We start from the raw sequence: 18,997 nt of genomic DNA, 5'->3' as shown, positions 1-18,997 counted from the left end.
ACACCCAATCTCTTCACACAGAGACATAAGACATTCAGACCCCAGTGAATTCAATCTGGCAATCTGGCTCCCGAAGTCTTAGAGTTTGGCTATCTTAATCTACCGCCAGACTTCATGAATATTATCAAAGAGGCTAGACTTCCTACCACAAGAGCCTGCTATGCAGCAAAGTGGAAGCGGTTTGTGATATACTGTAATAACCACCACATCAACCCGCTTGATGCTTCTGTACAAAACATTGTATGTTATTTGTTACATCTACAACGTTCCAATTTAGCGTACATGTCCATACGTTTACATCTGGCTGCAATAGCTGTATACCTCCAGAATAGACAACATCTATCTCTTTTTAGAGTACCTGTTATCAAAGCCTTTATGGAGGGACTCAAGTCATTCCCCCGAGACGTCCACCTGCTCCAGTGTGGAATCTCAACATTGTTCTTACCAGACTAATAGGTCCTCCCTTTGAGACACTGCACAAATGTGAACTGCAATTTCCCTCATGGAATGTTACTTTCCTAGTTACGATCACATCACCCAGGAGAGTGGGTGAGCTTCAGGCCTTAACTATAGAAGAACCCTGTTTGAAAATGCACCAAAATAAAGTGGTTCTTGGGACTAATCCTAAATTCCTTCCTAAAGTAATTTCTGCTTCTCATATCAATCTGTTGAGTAACCTGTGTTCTTCCTTCAACCAGATTCAGTGTCAGAAAGTACCCTACACACATTAGATGTGAAGAGAGCATTGTTTTATTAAATAGAAAGGACAAAACCTTTCCGTAACACAAATTAACTTTTCGTCGCGTTTGCTCCACCACACAAAGGCAATCTCATATCAGAATCAGGTATTGCAAGGTGGATAGTCAAGTGCATTCAAATATGCTATGCAAAAGCAAAACAAACGTTCAGTTCCCCCAGAGCACACGCTACATGTGAACTGGTGGCTTCTATGGCATTCTTAGGAAATATACCCATAGATGACATATGCAAAGCTGCAACATGGTCTACACCTCACACATTCACAAAACACTATTGTGTAGATGTGTTAGCAAGACAACAAGCTAGAGTGGAGTGGGCCAGGCAGTTTTACGTACACTATTTCAGACCACTGCAACAGATACTTGTTAGCCACCGTTTTGGCCGATAACTGCTATATAGTCTATGCACAGCATATGATCTACAGCTCATATGCCTTGAATTGAAAATGCTACCTACCCAGTATGTATCTGTTCTTGGCATATAGAGCTGTAGAGCCATATGCACCCACCCGCCTCCCCGGATACCTATACCTGTTGCAGTAACATCTTACTTAGATACATGCATTTTTGGACATCTCCTTTTACTACTCTTACTAACACCATTATCACCCTCTTCGGGAAACCAATCTAACTGTGTAGTCGATGCCCATGCGCACTATCACCGAAAGGAGGAGTCAAGACTTCTTCGAAGAAAAACAAAGTGCAAACATCCGGACCAAACACTAGATGGCGGTCTATGCTCAGCATATGACTTTACAGCTCTATATACCAAGAACATATGCATACTAGGTAAGTAGCATTTTCCTACCTTTTTGTGCACATCTTGGTCTTAAAATGAAACTTTAAAGAAGCTTATCTTTCTAAAATTGAGGTGGCTGGGGGAAGCTTTAAACTCTGTGCATGATATAACCAGTTATTGGTATATCATATACAGAGCCAGCTTCGTACATGCACCCTCCTCGACGCACTGCCATATGGTAGGTGGCAGAATCCTGCCCTTTTTCGCACAGTAACAGTCAGTCACCTCAGAGAAGTGGGTGCAACAGATTGTTCGGTAAAGTTATGCCCTTCCTATGATCAAAACCCCACCTTCTGATGATCAGGAATATCTGAAAGAAACAGGTTAGTGTTAGATTCCTTACCTTAGAATATCCCCAGGCGTCAGACTGGATCCGGAAAGTTTTCGTCAGCAGTACCCCTGCGCGTCAGTAGGCATCGTCTGCGTCCGTCGTCGGCGCCGTGATCGCCGGGATGACGTCGTCGGAGTACTTAGGCGCCGCCCTCGCACGCTGACGTCAGTTCTTCTTCTTTTTTTAGCACCAGCAAGCTCAGATCCTGGAAGAGCAGTACATCTAGTCATTTTTTTACTAACTTTCTTGATCTGTTTTGGATCTCTTTTAGAGTCGACTTCGACTCCTGGTGCCGTAGGGATGCCTGGCTTCAAGCCGTGCGACGCCTGTCACCGCCTGATGTCGGTGACCGACCCCCACCGTCGGTGTCTCTACTGCCTTGGGCCGACCACGACGACAAGTCGTTCCCCGACTGCCGGGCCTTGACCTCGAAAGCTAGGCGGGAGCAGTCCCCTAAGCTTCTCGAGATCCATGCCGCTCAAGGTTCTGGATGAGTAGTAAGTCGAGGGACCAGTCGCGGAGCCGCAGTCGTCGCCGCTCGTTGAGCCATCCCCACTCGTCTGGCACAAAGTCCTCCGGTAAGTCGAGGCACTCTAAAAATAAGTCGAAGAGGCGACATCACTCTTCCGACTCCCCTCGCGCGACCCGGCTGAGGGTTCGGGCGACACCACCCGCGCGGCTCCTCTGGAGCCGCGGGCGTCGCATCCGGCCCCATACCCTCCGGTCCCTGGGCTGCATGCGACGCCGGAGGAGATACGTGATTTCCTCGTGGCCATGAGGACTCACTTCCCTCCGTCGAGACCTGTCGGCGCGCCTTTGGGCCCCGCGGACCCGACTAGGGGCCCTGGCGGGCAGGCGGCTTAGGCCCCAGCGCCGTCGGGTGTTTCGGCGCAGCATCGACTTTGGTCCCGACGCCGTAGGGCTCGAGGGATCTAGGCCTGGATCCCGGTCGACACCAGTTGACCTCACGACTCCGCTGGCGCCAACCACGATGGTGTTGCTCCCGGCGCCGTCTTCGGACTCCGCCATCCCTAGTTTCAGCCCCGGTCCGGGTCCGGCATCGGTACGGCGCCGTCTCTGGCGTAGATGGGTGAGGCCTTCACCTACGACCCGGCTCCGTTATTCCTGCCTGTTTATCAGGACATGGATGAGGGGGAGGACTGGGAGGGGTCTGAGGACACTCTGGCGCTACCACTACCCTATGTGGGGTAGTGGTAGCTGTTATATAGCTTGTGTTTTGCTTGGGAGTTCTGGTTGCCTTTGGGTGCCCGTACTCCATGGCGTTTTTTGTATGTTGCTTTTGCTTCCTGAGGTCGGGTACGTGGCCCCTCATGGTGTTATGGCCGGACATTTTCTCGCCTTCCTGCCCCGAGGGCTGGAGTGATTCTCCGCCTTGTGGTGCGGAAAAGCTCTCCGAAGAAAACTGACGTAGGCGCGCCGGGGTGGGTCTTATGTGACCTCGCTGACGTCGCTTAGGGGGACTATGCTTGGGCAGAGTTGGGTGGTGTCACCCCGCCCCCGGCGCGCAGGGATGCTGTGCCATAAAGTTTCCGACTCCAGTCTCTCGCCTGGGGATAATTCTACGTGAAGGAATCTGCGGCTAGAATAGTCTCTACCAGATACATCGTTACCAAAGGTAAGTAACTCATACGTCAGGTACTCATAAATGTTGTTTTCAAAGGTGTTTCGATCAATGTGCTGTCATTCATGGTCATAAAATGGAATCACACGTATCCTTTTCTTATTGATTATTTTGCATTTGTCGTGTGTTATTGAGTTATTTTTTATTTAACGCTCAGCCTGTCTTAATTTCTTTTTCATAGATACACAATGCCATGTCATACAAAAGCAGCCCATTTTGAAATTGACTGGTCCAAAGAAGATGATTCAAATCTTTTGATAGGCATTTATGAATATGGCTATGGCAGCTGGGAAATGATTAAAATGGACCCAGACCTCAACTTGACACAGAAGGTATGCTCATACTTATTGCAGATTATTCAGTTGTCTTGCTTTGATATGGAGATGTCTTTTTTTATAGTCCAGCTTGTTTCTTTTTCTCAGATCTTACCAGATGATCCGGATAAGAAACCACAAGCCAAACAGCTGCAAACGAGAGCAGACTACCTCATCAAGTTACTTAATAAAGACCTTATAAGAAAAGAAGCACAACGGCTTTCCGGTTCAGTAAGTTAAAATTGCATTGTTTGCTTAGCATGGCAGTACATTGTTAATCAACTTCCTTAAACTAGCATATATTTGTTTAATAACAAATGTAATACTATTCCGTTGTGGGATCATGCTTTTAACTTCTAGGAAACAAACAGTAATTTAAAAAAATGGCTGAAATATAATGTGACAAAACAAAGAAACCTTTTCTCCTAGGTACTCTTCCATTCTCAAAATGTGTAAGACGTTACCTAGTAATTGGCCCAGAAACTACTTCAGTAGTTAATCTGTAGAGTTTTACATGCCAACAGTGACTGCTCCTCCACAAAGGTGGAGGGGCATCGCCCGACTGCTTTTCGCAGTGGGAAAAAAATGATAATAACACAATGCTATTATCATTATATCTTTCTTTTTCCGTGCCAGCCAGCACAGATCCGGACAGAGCGGTACCTCCAGTCACTTTTTGACTGACTTTTTTGCTGACTTATATCGACGTCTTTGAGTTTGGGAAGGCTTTTCTCTTCCTTTTCTTTCTTTTCCAACTCCTATTCCGCCAATTCATGATTGGCTGGCGGAAGATTATCTAGCATTATCCAAGAGGAGTTAATAACTCTCCTGGCCAAGGGGGCTATAAAAAAGGTACGATTTCAGAAGTAGTCAGTGGTTGCTACTCCTGCTGCTACTTTCTGATGCCGAAGAAGAACAAAGGGTTGCAACCCATCATGGACCTTCAGACCGTCAGTCTTTTCCAAATTCAAGATGCTCTCGTTGGCTCAGATCTTGTCTGCCCTAGACCAAGAAGACTTGCAGGTAGCATTGTACTTGTAGGATGCATATTTTTACATCCCCATCCTACCGGGCCACAGTCTTTACCTGCGGTTCAAAGTAGGCCAGGAGAACTTTGTTAACTGAGCTACCTCTTGGCCTTACCAGCGCCCCCTGGGTGTTCACCAAGGTGATAGTGGTGGTCGCAGCTCATATGCGCAGGTTAGGGATTTCAGTCTTCCCTACTCAACGATTGGCTGCTGAAGGCGCTTTAGCACCAGACGGTCATCTCTCACCTTTAGACTACGGGAACCTTCTTCATTCGCTGGGTTTCTCTAAAAACATGTCAAAGGCACACCTGACTCTCTCTTAAGCGTTCCCTTTCTTCAGAGCCTTTCTTGGCACAGTGCAGTTTCTGGCCTATTCCCCTGAGCAGGGAATCCAGGATATTCAGGCTTTGATACCTACATTTCAGCCTCTATCCTGGATTTTGGTGAGATTGACTCTGAGTCTGCTGTGACTCATGTCTTTCTGCATCCTGTTGGTAAACCACATCAGAAGGTGTATAAAGTTCCAATGGGCGCAGCATCAGGTGAATCTCTCCAACATGGTGCAGATCTTGGAGGGAACTGCTGAGGACCTGCAGTGGTGGCTAACGAATTACGATTGGGCCAAAGGTAGACTCCTCTCCCTTTCCCAACCAGATCTCACAGTAAAGACAGACCTCTTTGGTGGGGTGACCATCTTCAAGAGGTGTAGATCAGAGGACGCTGGTCTCCGGCAGAGTCGGGCTCCATATCAACTAGTTGGTGCTTTGGGCGCATTGGTTGGCATTGAAAGCATTTCTTTCCTCTGTCAAGGGACATTAGTGCAGGTTTTCACGGACAAAACCACCGCCATGTGGTACTGCAACAAGCAGGCCACGCTGGGGTCATGGACCCTTTATCAAGCAGCTATGCGACTGAACATGGCTGGAGCAGCAGGGCATAACAATGGTGGCTCAACACCTGGTGGGTTCTCTGAATGCCAGAGCAGACTAACTCATCTGTCGATGCTTAGCGGATCACGAATGGCATCTCCATCCGGAGGTGACACAAGGACTCTTTCAGCAGTGTGAAGAGCATTGGTTAGATCTGAAGAGAACGCTCAATGTCCGCAGTTTTGCGCAATGGAGTTTCCAAGGCTGCTAATGCTTGGCAATGCTTTTGTTTGCGAGTGGAGCTCGGGCCTCCTATACTCCTTTCCGCCAATACACTTCTGCCCAGAGTACTGAAGAAGATCATGAACGACCAGGCCCAAGTCATTCTTGTGGCCCTGGACTGGGCATGGAAAGTCTGGTATCCAGAGCTGCTTCCAATCCGCATCGATTCTCCGATCAGACAGTTTCTTCAGGAGGATCTTCCATCGCAGCAGGGGGGGGTCCTGCATCCGAACCAGCCTCCTTCTGTGGAGATTAAGCAGCGACAGTTGATAGCTTTCGACCTTCCTCCCAAAGTATGTAATGTTATTTTGGCGGCCAGGCTCCTCTACAGTAAGACGGTATACACCTACCATAGGCAAACATTTGTAAAATATTGTATGGAAAAGTCTATTGACCCACTTTCTTCTTCTCTATCTACTATTTTTCTTTTCATTCCTACCCTTGCCCTGAAGAACTCTGCTTTTAGTACTCTCAAGGGTTGTCTTTTTGCTCTGTCTGCTTTTTTGGTGGCTGCCAGGTAACACTTATTGTTCAAATCCCCTATTGTAAAAAGGTTCTTGAAAGGGCTTGTACATAGGTTTCCACCTATGACCTTTGTCATGCTGCAGTGGGACCTTAATTTCTTATGTGTGCTCCCTTCGAGCCGTTGCATAATTGTCCTCTCCGGCTGCTTACATCAAGACAATCTTTCTTGTGGCGATCGCATCTGCCCAAAGGATGAGTGAATTGCAGACATTGTCATGCAAGCCTCCCTACATGATTATGTTTATGGATAATGTAGTGCTTAGCACCCGTGCTTCAATTTTACCAAAAGACCCATTCCATTTGAGTCAATCACACTGCTCAACTTTTTTGCTCTAATAACATCCCTCTAAAGAAGAGGAGCGTCTCCACCGTCTGGACCAAAACAGAGTGTTTTCGTTCTACCTTGATCTCGCAAAAGAGTTCCGGGTGGACGACCAGCTCTTTGTGCGTCATGTGATAGCTAAAAAAAGGTCGGGCAGTGTAGAAATGGACCATTTCTCGTTCTCTGCATTAAGATCTGCTAGGCTCTGGCTAGGAAGCTGCCCTGAAGGCTTACAAGCTCATTTCAACAGGGAAAGGCAGCGACCGTGTGGTTGTGTAAGGTGGGTGGTCCCAGTCCTGGGTATCTATCAGGCAGCATCATGGGCATCTCTGCACACATTTGCAAAGCACTACTGCCAGGACAGTCAGGTCTGCGGCTACGGGCATTTCACCCATTCGGTTCTGCAGGACTTTTTAGTGTTAACATTTATCCGCAGCCCACCACCAGGATGATAAGGTTTGGGTATCTATTCGAAGGTAAGGAATCTGCAGCTAGACGTCTTTATCGGATGAACAATTTACTTACCTTCGGCAACTCATTATCTGGTAGAGACCATTTCTAGCTGCAGATTGCTTACAGAACCACCCATGCCTCCCCTCTGTGGACTCATTTGATAGGGCTAGGGTTGCTCCCTTTTCAGGGCCCTAGTTGTGATACACACAAGTCAGTTCACTTCATGGCTCTGCGCTTCTGGTGTGGAAAAGTGAAAAATAATTGACGTCCGTGCACCTGGGTTGCGCCTATATAGGTTACGGTGATGTCATAATCTGCGCTAACGATGCTGACTACGTCTTGTGGAGCCACCTGATGGTGCGCAGGGGTACTGCTCCCCCACAAGTTTCCGGATCCAGCAGACTCCTGGGAAATTTAAAGGGGAGGAATCTGAAACTAGATATTGTCTCTACCAGATAACGTGTTACCGAAGGTAAGTGACTTTTTCTTTAGGGAGAGAAAATAAGGACTTCTGCATTGGTTAGCAGTGGTAAAGTGCACAGAGTCCTATCTAAAGCCAACAAAAACGAAATCAGCAAAGTAGGAACGGGTGAAGGCAAAACATTTGGGGGTGACCCTGCAGAGGAGGCCAGGTTCAACATCTGCTAATGTGTTTTAACAATTATAAAGGAAGATCTCATTCAGTGGCATCATGTCTGTTTATAATTGTCTTTTATCCTGAGTTTCAAGAGTCGATGGTTGAAGCCAATGGGACTCTTTGTCGTGCCTACAGCAAACATTTGGATCTGAGTCTTAGGACCGCTAGTAAAGGCTTGTTGTATTTCAACCTCCTATAGCAGACTTGTGTTTGACTCAAGGGAACTTTTAGTAATGCCTTAAGGTACTGCAGGGTGCTACAGTAAGCATTTGTGTCTGACTCTGAGACCTCTGTTAACAGCCTACGGTACTTCAGCATGCACTGGGAAATTCCGCAAGCAGCTTTTCCAGGCCACACAGAAGTGTTAAAAATAAAACTATTTACTTTGTCGATGCTTGTTTTTTTTTCTAAATGGGACACCTCTCTGTAAATATAGTATTAAGAAGAAACCAGTGATGATCATCTTTGTTAAACAAATGATATACATAAATCAAAAGTAAGTAGACTTGAAAATATATTGCTTATAATGTTCATTGTTAAACACACATTACAAACAGACTCCGTTATGAGTGTCGGACTTCTTTTGTAAGTGCTTTGTTTTGCTGGGCCTCAAATTGAAAGATATCTCCAAGACCTTTTCCAGCACTGACAGTTTGTGTGTTTTAGCACATGAGGTTTCTAAACTGTTAAGACTTAGTGAGGGCTAGATGATGATCAAATATGTATTAATATCTAAAACCATAGAATCTTAAGAGGGGGTACTTTGTTTGCACATCACTCTTTGGTTTTTCTGTGCATTAACTCTGTCTTACATGAGTTCTATGGTGTATTTCAATTGTAATTTTGAAAATGATTTACTAAATATGTTTCTTGCAGTGTTTTGGATAAAAGCACTATATGCATTCAAATACAGATCTCCATTGTATCATCATTTTATTCCTGTACAGGGAAACTCAAAGAGGAGGAAAATGAGAATTAAGAAAAGCAAAATGACCAAAACTATAAAAATAGAAGAGGAGACAAAACATGAGACTACTCCACCTTCCTCAGAAAAGTCTGATGTTGAAGACTGTGAACAGCAGGTGAGGATTCAAATACATCTTTTGAGTAGACCATTTTGGTAAGTTAATTATTATTTTTTTCTTTCTGCCAGCGCAGATTTAGGAAGAGTTACCCCTTAATCATTTTATGACTAGTTTTCTCAATGTTTTGTTGATGGCTTTTTTGAGGTTTACCCCCTGGTTTGGCAGGGATGTCCCCCACGAAGGCCAGCTTCAAGCCCTGTGTCGCCTGTCACTGACAGATGTCGGTGACGGAGCGGCACCCTGTAAGCCTTTGAATCACAACCCAAAGGCCTGCTCCAACGGCCTTGCCATGCACCCCGAAGGCCTTGAGGGAGTGAACCCTCATCCATTTGGCAGCTCAATGTGCGACACCGCAACAGTCACGGTTAAGAGAAAGATCCCGGGAACAGTCGCATATCCTGAGGTCGATGTCTCATTTGCCAACGTTGAGCTATATGGGTAAGTCCAAGTCCCACAAGAAGTCGTCGAATTGTGCTTCGACTTTACCTGATCCGTCGGCCTACGAGACTAGGGAGCGTCGCCACTACAGGCCTGGCTCCGCAGTTGAGCAAATGTCTGGGTTGGTTTTGTGCCTCCCTGATTTTCTGGGATCCGGAGTGACCTCCGCTCAATTGATAGCGTTTTATGAGGCCATGCACCTCATCTTCGGGTGGCCCTTCCTCTGGTGGGCCTTTGGGCCCGCGGTTTCAGGAGGTGGCCCTACTAAATCAACACTAGCGTTTTCAGCGCCAGTCAAGCCCCAAGGATCTACAGATGGATCTAGATCAGCGCCACTCGTACCACCTCGAACTTCCCCATGCCGATCCCAAGGCCGACACTTCGGTCACCGCAGTGCCATCCCCAAGGGTCATCATCCAATGCCGGCTCTGCCACCAACTAGAGCCATTCCTTCCGGGAAAAGAACCTGAGCCCTATTCTTATGGGCTAGGATTTGGGTTAAATTGCAAGGGGTCACCCTTATGAAGAAAAACTGGACTGGGCTGAGGATCTGGGTGAAGCCAGTTGACTAGATACTTCTCCACATACTGGCATGCCTTCACCCCCTACTGTGGCTACGAAGTATGGAGCTTCATTCGCATTGGTAATACCGAGGTTAGCTGAGTTTCAGACCTTAGTTTGCCCTCTGTAGCATTCAAGACTAAGTCATGACGGAAGTACTTCCCATCAGAACTGCTTCACCCTTTCAATTAGGCACTTACTGACGTCTGCTTGGGAATTGGTCCAAGCCCTGTACAGAGGCTTCTGTGAACAAGATGATTACCTGCCACCAATCGCCTCATTCCAGGGGACCCAAGTTTTCTTGCCCAACACCCTACCCCAGAGAGCTTGGTGATCCAAGCCTCCACATCCGATGTAAATCCTGGCACATTCCCCACTGCACCCCCGGACAGGGAATCCAAGAGGCTGGACAATCTTGGAAGGAAGATGTTTTCTTCCACCAGCCTGGCACTTCAGTCTGTGAACACCACTTGCCTTTTGGGCCGCTATTCCCAGGTTCTTTAGTCTACGGTTACATAGGTTCTGCCAAGTATCCTGGAGGAGACCTGGGCCGTGCTCTCCCAGGCTGTTGTTGATGGGATGGAGCAAAGTTCACCATCTGTTGCCGACTTACACCACCGACTCACTAAGCAGAGCGGTTTTGTCGAAAGTGGCCCTGCGACGCCCCACCTAGATGAAGACGACTACATTTTCTAAGGATGTCCAGTCCTCACTCATGTCTAATCAAAGAGAGAGGGACCCAACAACCAAAGGGGTGGGGTACCAACAAAGACACTTGTCTAGGAAAATATCCCCTTTGGGTAATATCACACAATCATCATAGATTTTATCAAAGCCATTTATACCACACCAAGAAGAATGAACAAAGAGAAAATGTAAAAATTAAATATTAAAAATATACAATTTATTAAAAATAAATCAAGCACCATTTAAAACATAGTCTAACCCTGTCATCAATACATTTCTAATCAATTAGAAAAAGCAGAAAAATGTCATCAATAAAACATATACAGAAACAATCTAAAATCATGAGAAATGGGAAAAAACATTAAGGAAAAATAATTCCTATTAGAAGAGGGAGAATAAAATAGTCAACACAGAGATAAATTCTGATTTAAATTTTGAATTTCATTTAAAGTGATTGTCTCCACAGACTTAAAGTACATCCACTCATATGGGCATTGACGTGTTTCGGTGGGCAATAAGTTTACAGCCAACACCTTCTTCAGGACAAAATCTTTCATTCCCACTTTAACATATTATCATCTGTAATATATAAAACAAAACATATTTTATCAAATTACTCCTAGTACATTCAAATATAAGACATAATTTTACATAACCTCATTGTTCATGAAAAATAAACACTTAATATACATAGGTGTGAGAAGGTGACAACGAACAAAGCAATCATACCAACAAATCATACATACAGCAATTTAATATACAAGGGGGCATAGAAGCTTCCAGGTATGTCGAATGAGGCAAAGAAGCCTTCATTGATTGTCATAAAGTGCAGTCACTTAACCTTATACAGTATGCGAGACAAACCTCTAACAAACTTGCTGGTCCCGCAAAAAATCTTTAAAGGAAGTCACTCTGTACTTGAATTCAAGGCAGTCATTGTAAAGATCACAATCTAAAAAAACAAAGAATAGCCATCACTATCTAAAACTAGGAGGCAACTCGAGATAATACATTCAAGAGTTAAGTATATAGCCATGGCACATTCCCTCATCGTGACACAAGTCATCCCCTAACCAAAACATGGATCGATTTAGGGCTAAATGAGTAAATATGAAGTTGAGCCTGGAGTACATTATCCTAGACAGCCCTCTAAATCAAGAAAGAGGGACACACCCTCACATATGCCTATATCGCTACCCTCTCAATATAAACTAAGATTAACAAATACAGTTTCAATCCTGCTGTACTCACCAGAAACATCTAGCTATTTACCTGAAAATGCGGAGGAATATCCGAATCGCATGGTCCAAATTCCTTTTGTGTAATGAGAGCCTCAATATTCCGAAAATGGATAAAAATGCTGTACCGCCAGCAGTCTAAGCAGAGAAAACAATACATTAAACATTGTAATTCTCTGCCACTCAAACGGAATCCACCAAATGAGATCCCTTCCTGCCACAAGCATAACCATTACCCTAATATCGCCATGCATACCTGTGTAGATATGAATGAATTGAAACTTGTAACGCGCGACGTAGCCCAAGGGCATCAAGGCGCCTAAAAAGATGGTACAGCTGCTTATAATGTGAGGTAATGCCAAACTACAAGTAAGCCTCTGCGAAGAGCCACGTTTTTAATGCTTTGCGGAAGAGCATGATGGATGTTTTCACTTTTAGATCGGCAGGAAGTGTATTCCACAGTCTAGGTGCAAGAGAAGAATAAGCCCTCCCTTCCCATCTGGCTTTGAGAATTCGGGGGACAGACAGAGGTTTTTATTGGAGGAACGTAGGGTTCTGCTAGGAGCATAGGGGGATAAAAGGGACCTGATGTCTTCCGCACCTATTCCATGGAGGGCGCCATAGGTGAGACAAAGGATCTTAAAATTGATCCTGGACTGAATAGGAAGCCAATGCAGGTTTTTTCTGGCTATGGAGGCTGAGGAAAGTCTAGGGGCATCAAGAACAAACCTAGCTGCCGCGTTTTGTACTAACTGCAAGCGCTGGACCAGCTTTTTATTTATGCCTGAGTATAGCGCATTGCAGTAGTCCAGTCTTGATGAGACGAGGGCCACCGTAACCTGCTTCGGGGGAGAGATAGTGTGAAATCTTTCTCAGAATTCTAATAACCCCACAGCAAGTTGATACCGTCCTACAAACCTGCCTGTCAAATGAGAGCGTGGTGTCTAATAGAACACCCAGATTACGGGCAGTTTGAGAGGGCAGAGGGCACACTCCAAGGGCAGGGGGCCACCAGTCACTCGACCAGATATCCTGTTTGCCCCCAAAAATCAAGACCTCGGTTTTCTCACCGTTTAGTTTCAGGAAGTTCTGAATCATCCAACAAGAGACTGCTTCCATTCAGTTCCTGAAATTAAGAGCGGTGATGCTCACCAATTGAGAGAGGGAGACAATAATCTGAGTGTCGTCAGCATATGACAACACTTCCAGCCCAAAAGATCTTACTAACCTGGCAAGTGGGGCCACATAGATATTAAAAAGTGTAGGGCTCAAGGACGAGCCTTGAGGGACCCCACACTGCACAGGTTTGACGGAGGAAAGGAACTCACCCAGCTTGACCCTCTGTTATCTATGGTTAAGAAAAGAGGTTAGGAGGCTCAATGCTGGACCGTCCACTCCCATCTCCCTAAGGCGTGTAACCAGAATAGAGGGGGACAGAGTATCGAAAGCAGCTGTTAGGTCGAGCAAGACCAGAAGGGTAGTCTGGCCCCTGTCCATCTTAGCGCGGATGTTGTTGACAGCCACTGTAAGGGCAGACTCAGTGCTATGCGCCCTTCGAAAACCATGCTGAGAGGAGTCCAGCAGGCTAGAGTCATCTAAGAAGGCGCTCAAATGATGATTGAGATGTGCCTCAAGCATCTTGGCAGGAAGCAGGGATATAGGGCGATAGTTCTTCAGAACCCCAGGATCTAATGTGGCCTTTTTCAGAAGGGGCTTAACCACCGCCATTTTCCAAGCTGCGGGGAAAATACCCTCTGTAATTGCTAAATGTATCACCTCCAAAAGGGGAGGCAACACTACCTCCCTACATTCCTTAAGAATCTTAAGAGGACAGGGATCCAAAGGAGATCCAGACTTTATTTTATCCAGCAGCAGATTTAACTGTTCAGAGGTGAGAAGGGGAAAATTAAGAAGGCTGTTACGCGGTCCATTAACCTGGTCTTCAACTAAGGGAGACACAGGAGGAGAAGGGACCTCCAAGTCGTGATTGATAGATTCCAGGGCGGTATGAATATCCACTATCTTTGTGTGGAAGAAAGTGGAGATTTGATCACACAGCTCCTGAGATCCCGTTATGGGATCAGGCGACTGAAGGGTAGACGGGGAGTCTACGATCTTAAACAGTTCCCTAGGAGAGCTGAGGGAAGTCGTCAGCTTAGCAAAGTGGGCATTCTTTTCCTCAATTACCGCCACTTTATACTCCTTAAGGAGACCTTTATGTTTTTCCTTCTCCTTCGGATCAAGGTGAGATCGCCAAAGCCTCTCTTGCTTCCTACAACCCTGCCGTAGAAGTCTGAGTGAGTCGGAGAACCAAGGCGCTGATGGTCTCTTTCTGGCGGAATAGTGCTGTTTAGCAGGAGCCAAGGTATCCACTGCGCTCGCAATGGAATTGAAGAGATCGAGGGCAGAAGAATTAGTGTTCCTCGGAGTAGGGGACCTGAGGCTAGGCATGAATGGGGCAAGTGTCTCGTTTTTAATCCTCCTGTAGTTCCTTTTCAATTCCCACTTCCTGAGATTGAAGGAGGAAGAAAAGGGGTGATCATTAGAGAAAACCCCATCCAATGTATGCCCAGCTATATGGGTGGGGCTGTCCACACATTGCAATAGTCCACAGGAAGCCAAGGAGTCTACCAGAGAAGAGGTATCACTGGAATATAGATTTTCGAGATGAAAATTAAAATCTCCTAATATAGTCAGGTTGGGTCTGTCAATAAAGGGTTCTAAAATGTTCAACAAATAATGTCTGAAAGCAGACCTAGGGCCCGGAGGCCTATAAATCAGAAGGCCCGAGAAGGAGACAGTGGGAGAAGAATTAAGGGAGAAATGCATGGCCTGAAAAGGGTCCTAGGAGGAAGAGAGGGGCTCCTTGCGGCATTTTAAAGAGCTCTTATACAGTATGTCCAGTCCACCTCCCCTACGTCCAACTCTATCCATTTGAGCTAAGGCATAACCCTCAGGAATTGCATTCACGAGCTCAGGACCCGTGGATTCTGATGCTCAGGTTTCCGTAATGAAGGCCCAAAAAGGCTTTCTATCGGAAACAAAGTCCCTAAAGGCAATGTTATTTTTAACTAGGGACCTAGCATTAATTAGGAAGCCCGTTTCCAGGATCAATGAAGTAGATTTTTGCATCTTAGAAGTAAACTGCTTCTTTGACAGGGCAGGAGTTATGCGACCGCTGCCTATTTTCAGGCACCTGCAGCCGAAATCGCCTCTGGGGGGGACGCGTGATGACAGGACTGCCAATGGGGTTTTAGTGCCAGTAACTCATACAGGGAATAAAGAGGGCTTAATTGGGGGTAAGTGATAAGACCAGATTCCATGGCCCCTGGCGCGTCCTCGGCGCGGACGGGCGCAGACGGGCTGGACTTAGGCGTGACTTCGGCGCGATGACGGTGCGCCCGCTGATCGCGTCCGCTGCGCGGAGGCATGTCCGTCTCCTTTTATGCTGGCGCCTAGACCGCTACCCTGATTACCTCCCCCAAAGATGGCCGCTCAAATGTTCCACCACCTCCGAGTCCGTGATAACTCAGCACCTAACTCGGCTGAGCATCAAATGGATGCGGGGTGAGTTTAAAATACATCGATATGGCAAATAAAGAATAATGGTAACACACAAAGTAACGAAAAAGATTAAAAGGATAGCACACAACACATCTCCCGGCTTCCGCCTCAGGAGAGCAGCAGAGTCAGAGTCAGAACGCACGGGGCATCCGCCTCCAGTGGTGAAAAAAGCGAGCAGATCACTCATGTCATCACACGGAGTTTAAATACTCCGAATTTGTGGTAAATTTAGTCGGACACAGCCTATCCATTTCCTGGTAGGCGTACAAACGATACATCCGTATCCGGTTTCTCAAACCAAAGACTAGAGCGGCAGAGCACGTATTCATTCCGCTATTATTAGACAGAGAAAAAAGACTAACTGGACATTTGTTCTCGCACGAACACGTATTAAAGCCAATATACAGAAAAACAAATAATATTGAAAACTGGATCATTTATATTCTCTAAATTTTTTTAAAAGGCGATACTTAAGCCAAACTATATAATGTTAGGGAGAAAATAGCAAATAGTGCACTCATCATATCCCTACCAATCCTTTACATTTTATTACAAGAAACCTGATTCATTATAAACGTTTAGGTCGCATATTGCCATAATCATGTAGATATCCTGATACAGGTTATATAAAATATCATAGTTGTTTTGAAGAGAGGGAGAGTCTTATTCCATATTATATGGCTGGCATAACCTCCTGGTAAACTGAGATGTGAACAAAGATGAAGAAAGATGCAATATCATAAGTGACCTTTCGTTCAGTCATGAGCAAGGACGGAGAGTCCTATCTTATGTAGCCCCTATCAATCAATCCCATTCTTCCTTAGAATTAAGGCCATTACGCACGGTGTTAAGAGTGGAAATATACCACTGTTCGCGCATTTTGCATTTGGAGTGAATATTCCCTCCTCTTTTTCCAATTTTAACTTTTTCGAGGATAAACCATAGGAAATCATTTTCGCCATGGCCACACTCAATGTAATGACTCACCAAGGGTGCTGAGATCTTTTTGGTTTTAATAGCAGACCTATGCTCCTGGAACCTAATCCGAGCCTCCCTGCCAGTCTCACCAACATATCCAAGGCCACACGGGCACAATAAGAGGTAGACTACATTCCTACTTTTGCAATAACTTATTGTATTAGATTCCAACACCAGGCCATTATGTGTTATTTCTGTAGCTTGTAAACACTGTGGGCAGATGTTACAGGTACCGCATCTAACATTTCCAATCGCTAGAGTATTTATCATAGTTCTCTGGCTCTGTTGACTTTCCTCTCTATAAGTATGCACTAATATATCACGTAGATTCTTATTTTTTTTTAAAGCAAAAACAGTCTCTCAAGCTTAGTTTCTACATCATAATTTAGGATATGCCAATTTTGGTTTACTACATTTTTGATACAATTGCTCAAATTGGAAAATGTACTAACCAAGACAACCTTCTTTAAGGGTTCCTTGCTCCTTTCAGATTTGTTAATAAGTGCCTCTCGGTCGTAACACCTTGCTCTTTTTAATGAATGGGACAGCAGTTTTTAGGATAGCCCCTATCTTTGAACTTTTTTTTAAGAATCTCTGCATGTTTATAGAAGTCATTAACATCCGAACAATTTCTCCTAAGCCGAAGAAATTGGCTGATGGGGATACTCTCCTTTTGTGACTTGGGATGAAAACTAGTGAAGTGGAGGAGGGTGTTGTATACAGTTCAACCTCCAACACTCCATTCATATCCTTAATGGAAATATCCAGAAAGTCTACTCTTGCCTTGCTATGATATGACATAAACCTACGGTTAGGGTCACATAAATTTAACCAAGCTAAAAACTCCTCTAAATCTTCAGTAGAGCATTCCCATATAAAGAAAATGTCATCGATGTAGCGGTACCAGCCCGCTACATTCCCAAAAAAGGGCGCCAATTCATTGTAAATGTAGCGGTACCAGCCCGCTACATTCCCAAAAAAGGGCGCCAATTCATTGTAAATGTGTTTAGCCTCATTTGTCCAACATAGAGGCAGGCCAGACTAGGGGCACAGGTGGCCCCCATGCTGGTCCGCTTCAACTGCTTAGAATACTCATCTTTAAATAAAAAACATTGTTCATTAAGATGAGTCTTACACATTTCACGATTAATTCTTTATTTACCCCTCCAAGGTCCTGATTTACGAGGATATCCTCTATCACATTGACCGTGTCTTCCTGCGGGATGTTCGTGTAGAGAGACTCAATGTCAAGAGTAACCAGACACTGAGTCTCCCTACAGAACATCCTTCCTTCAATTAAAGAGATAAAATGTGCAGAGTCCCTCACATAGGATTTAAGACCGCACACAGTCGGGCGCAAAAAGTGGTCAACGTACTTGCTTATGGGTTCAAGGAGAGTGTCAATGCTGCTGACAATAGGTCTCATTGGTGGATCAGTGCTATGTTTATGCACCTTGGGATGGCCATAAATGGCCGGGATTTTAGGTTCCAGATTGTTGAGGAATTTAAATTCATCATCACATATCCAGTTGGGTTCTTTAGCCTCCACAAGAAGAGCCAAGCACTCCCTAGATATCATGGATATACTGCCGGCCTTAGTTCGTACATAGTGTTCTTTAACATCCAGCAGTTTATACATTCTTTCCTCATAATCAGAGGTATTAAAAACTACGACCTCATCGCCCTTATCGGCGAGTTTTATAGTGAGGGACCTATCATCTTTTAAAGAATTAAGGCCTAGTCTTTCTTCTCTATTGATATTATAAGTATTAGGTCTACCCATGTTACCTAAGATATTCTGAATACCACTCTCGACAGCCGTCTCAAATGCTTCTACATTTTTACCAACCATAGCTAAGGTTGGAGTGAATGATGACTTAGGTTTTAATCCTGACACATGTTCTCGCCCCCTAGTTTCCCTATTCTCAAAAAATCTCCAGAGCCTAACTTTGCGAAAAAAGGAGCGCATGTCCCTTTCCTGCTGAAATTTATCTACACCAGTGAAGGGCACAAAACTAAAACACCTACTTAAAATTCTACTTTCCATATCACTAAGAGTTCTATCTGACAAATTAATTACTGGTACTCTGTCGGTCGCCAGTATCGTTTGTTCCTTGTCCTCATGTATTCTTGTTGTTGTGGAGGACCCCGGTTGAACTGGCCTCTCCCCATATTCCCATTGAATCGTTGGGCTCTCTTCGGGCGTGAGCCTAAAGAAGGCCCCATATCCCTTGTATTAGCTCTCCCTACAGAGTCCTCTCTCTGAAGGCCTTCATCTTCACTGCTCGACCCCGATGTATCGGAGAAGGTGATTTGTTTCCTACCTACCATAGTGTATATCTGTCTATTCTAGGGCCTCTCCCAATTACCTTCATTCCTTTGTTGGAAATAGTTTTCTTTGAGGAAAGGGTAAATCTTCTCCTCAGAAAATCTCTCAGTATCTTTTTTGAGCTTGTTGGTTTTCTTATTAAACAGATATTCACTAT

General features: G+C 45.1%; 1 protein-coding gene across 1 annotated transcript in view; it reads left to right on the top strand.

The window, feature by feature from the left end:
- Nucleotides 1-18,997, top strand: part of CHD1 (chromodomain helicase DNA binding protein 1) — a 1,592,763-nt gene that overhangs the window by 1,146,154 nt on the left and 427,612 nt on the right. The window contains exons 28-30 of the mRNA XM_078675438.1: nt 3,712-3,862; nt 3,953-4,075; nt 8,908-9,042. Of these exons, the coding sequence (XP_078531564.1) occupies nt 3,712-3,862; nt 3,953-4,075; nt 8,908-9,042 (409 nt within the window). The remainder of the gene's footprint in view (nt 1-3,711; nt 3,863-3,952; nt 4,076-8,907; nt 9,043-18,997) is intronic.

The sequence above is a fragment of the Lissotriton helveticus genome, chromosome 2_1 (assembly GCF_964261635.1).
Source record: "Lissotriton helveticus chromosome 2_1, aLisHel1.1, whole genome shotgun sequence".
NCBI classification, from domain to species: Eukaryota; Metazoa; Chordata; class Amphibia; order Caudata; family Salamandridae; genus Lissotriton; species Lissotriton helveticus.
The sequence above is the reverse complement of the archived record's forward strand: the minus strand, read 5'-3'. Positions and strand labels throughout refer to the sequence as shown.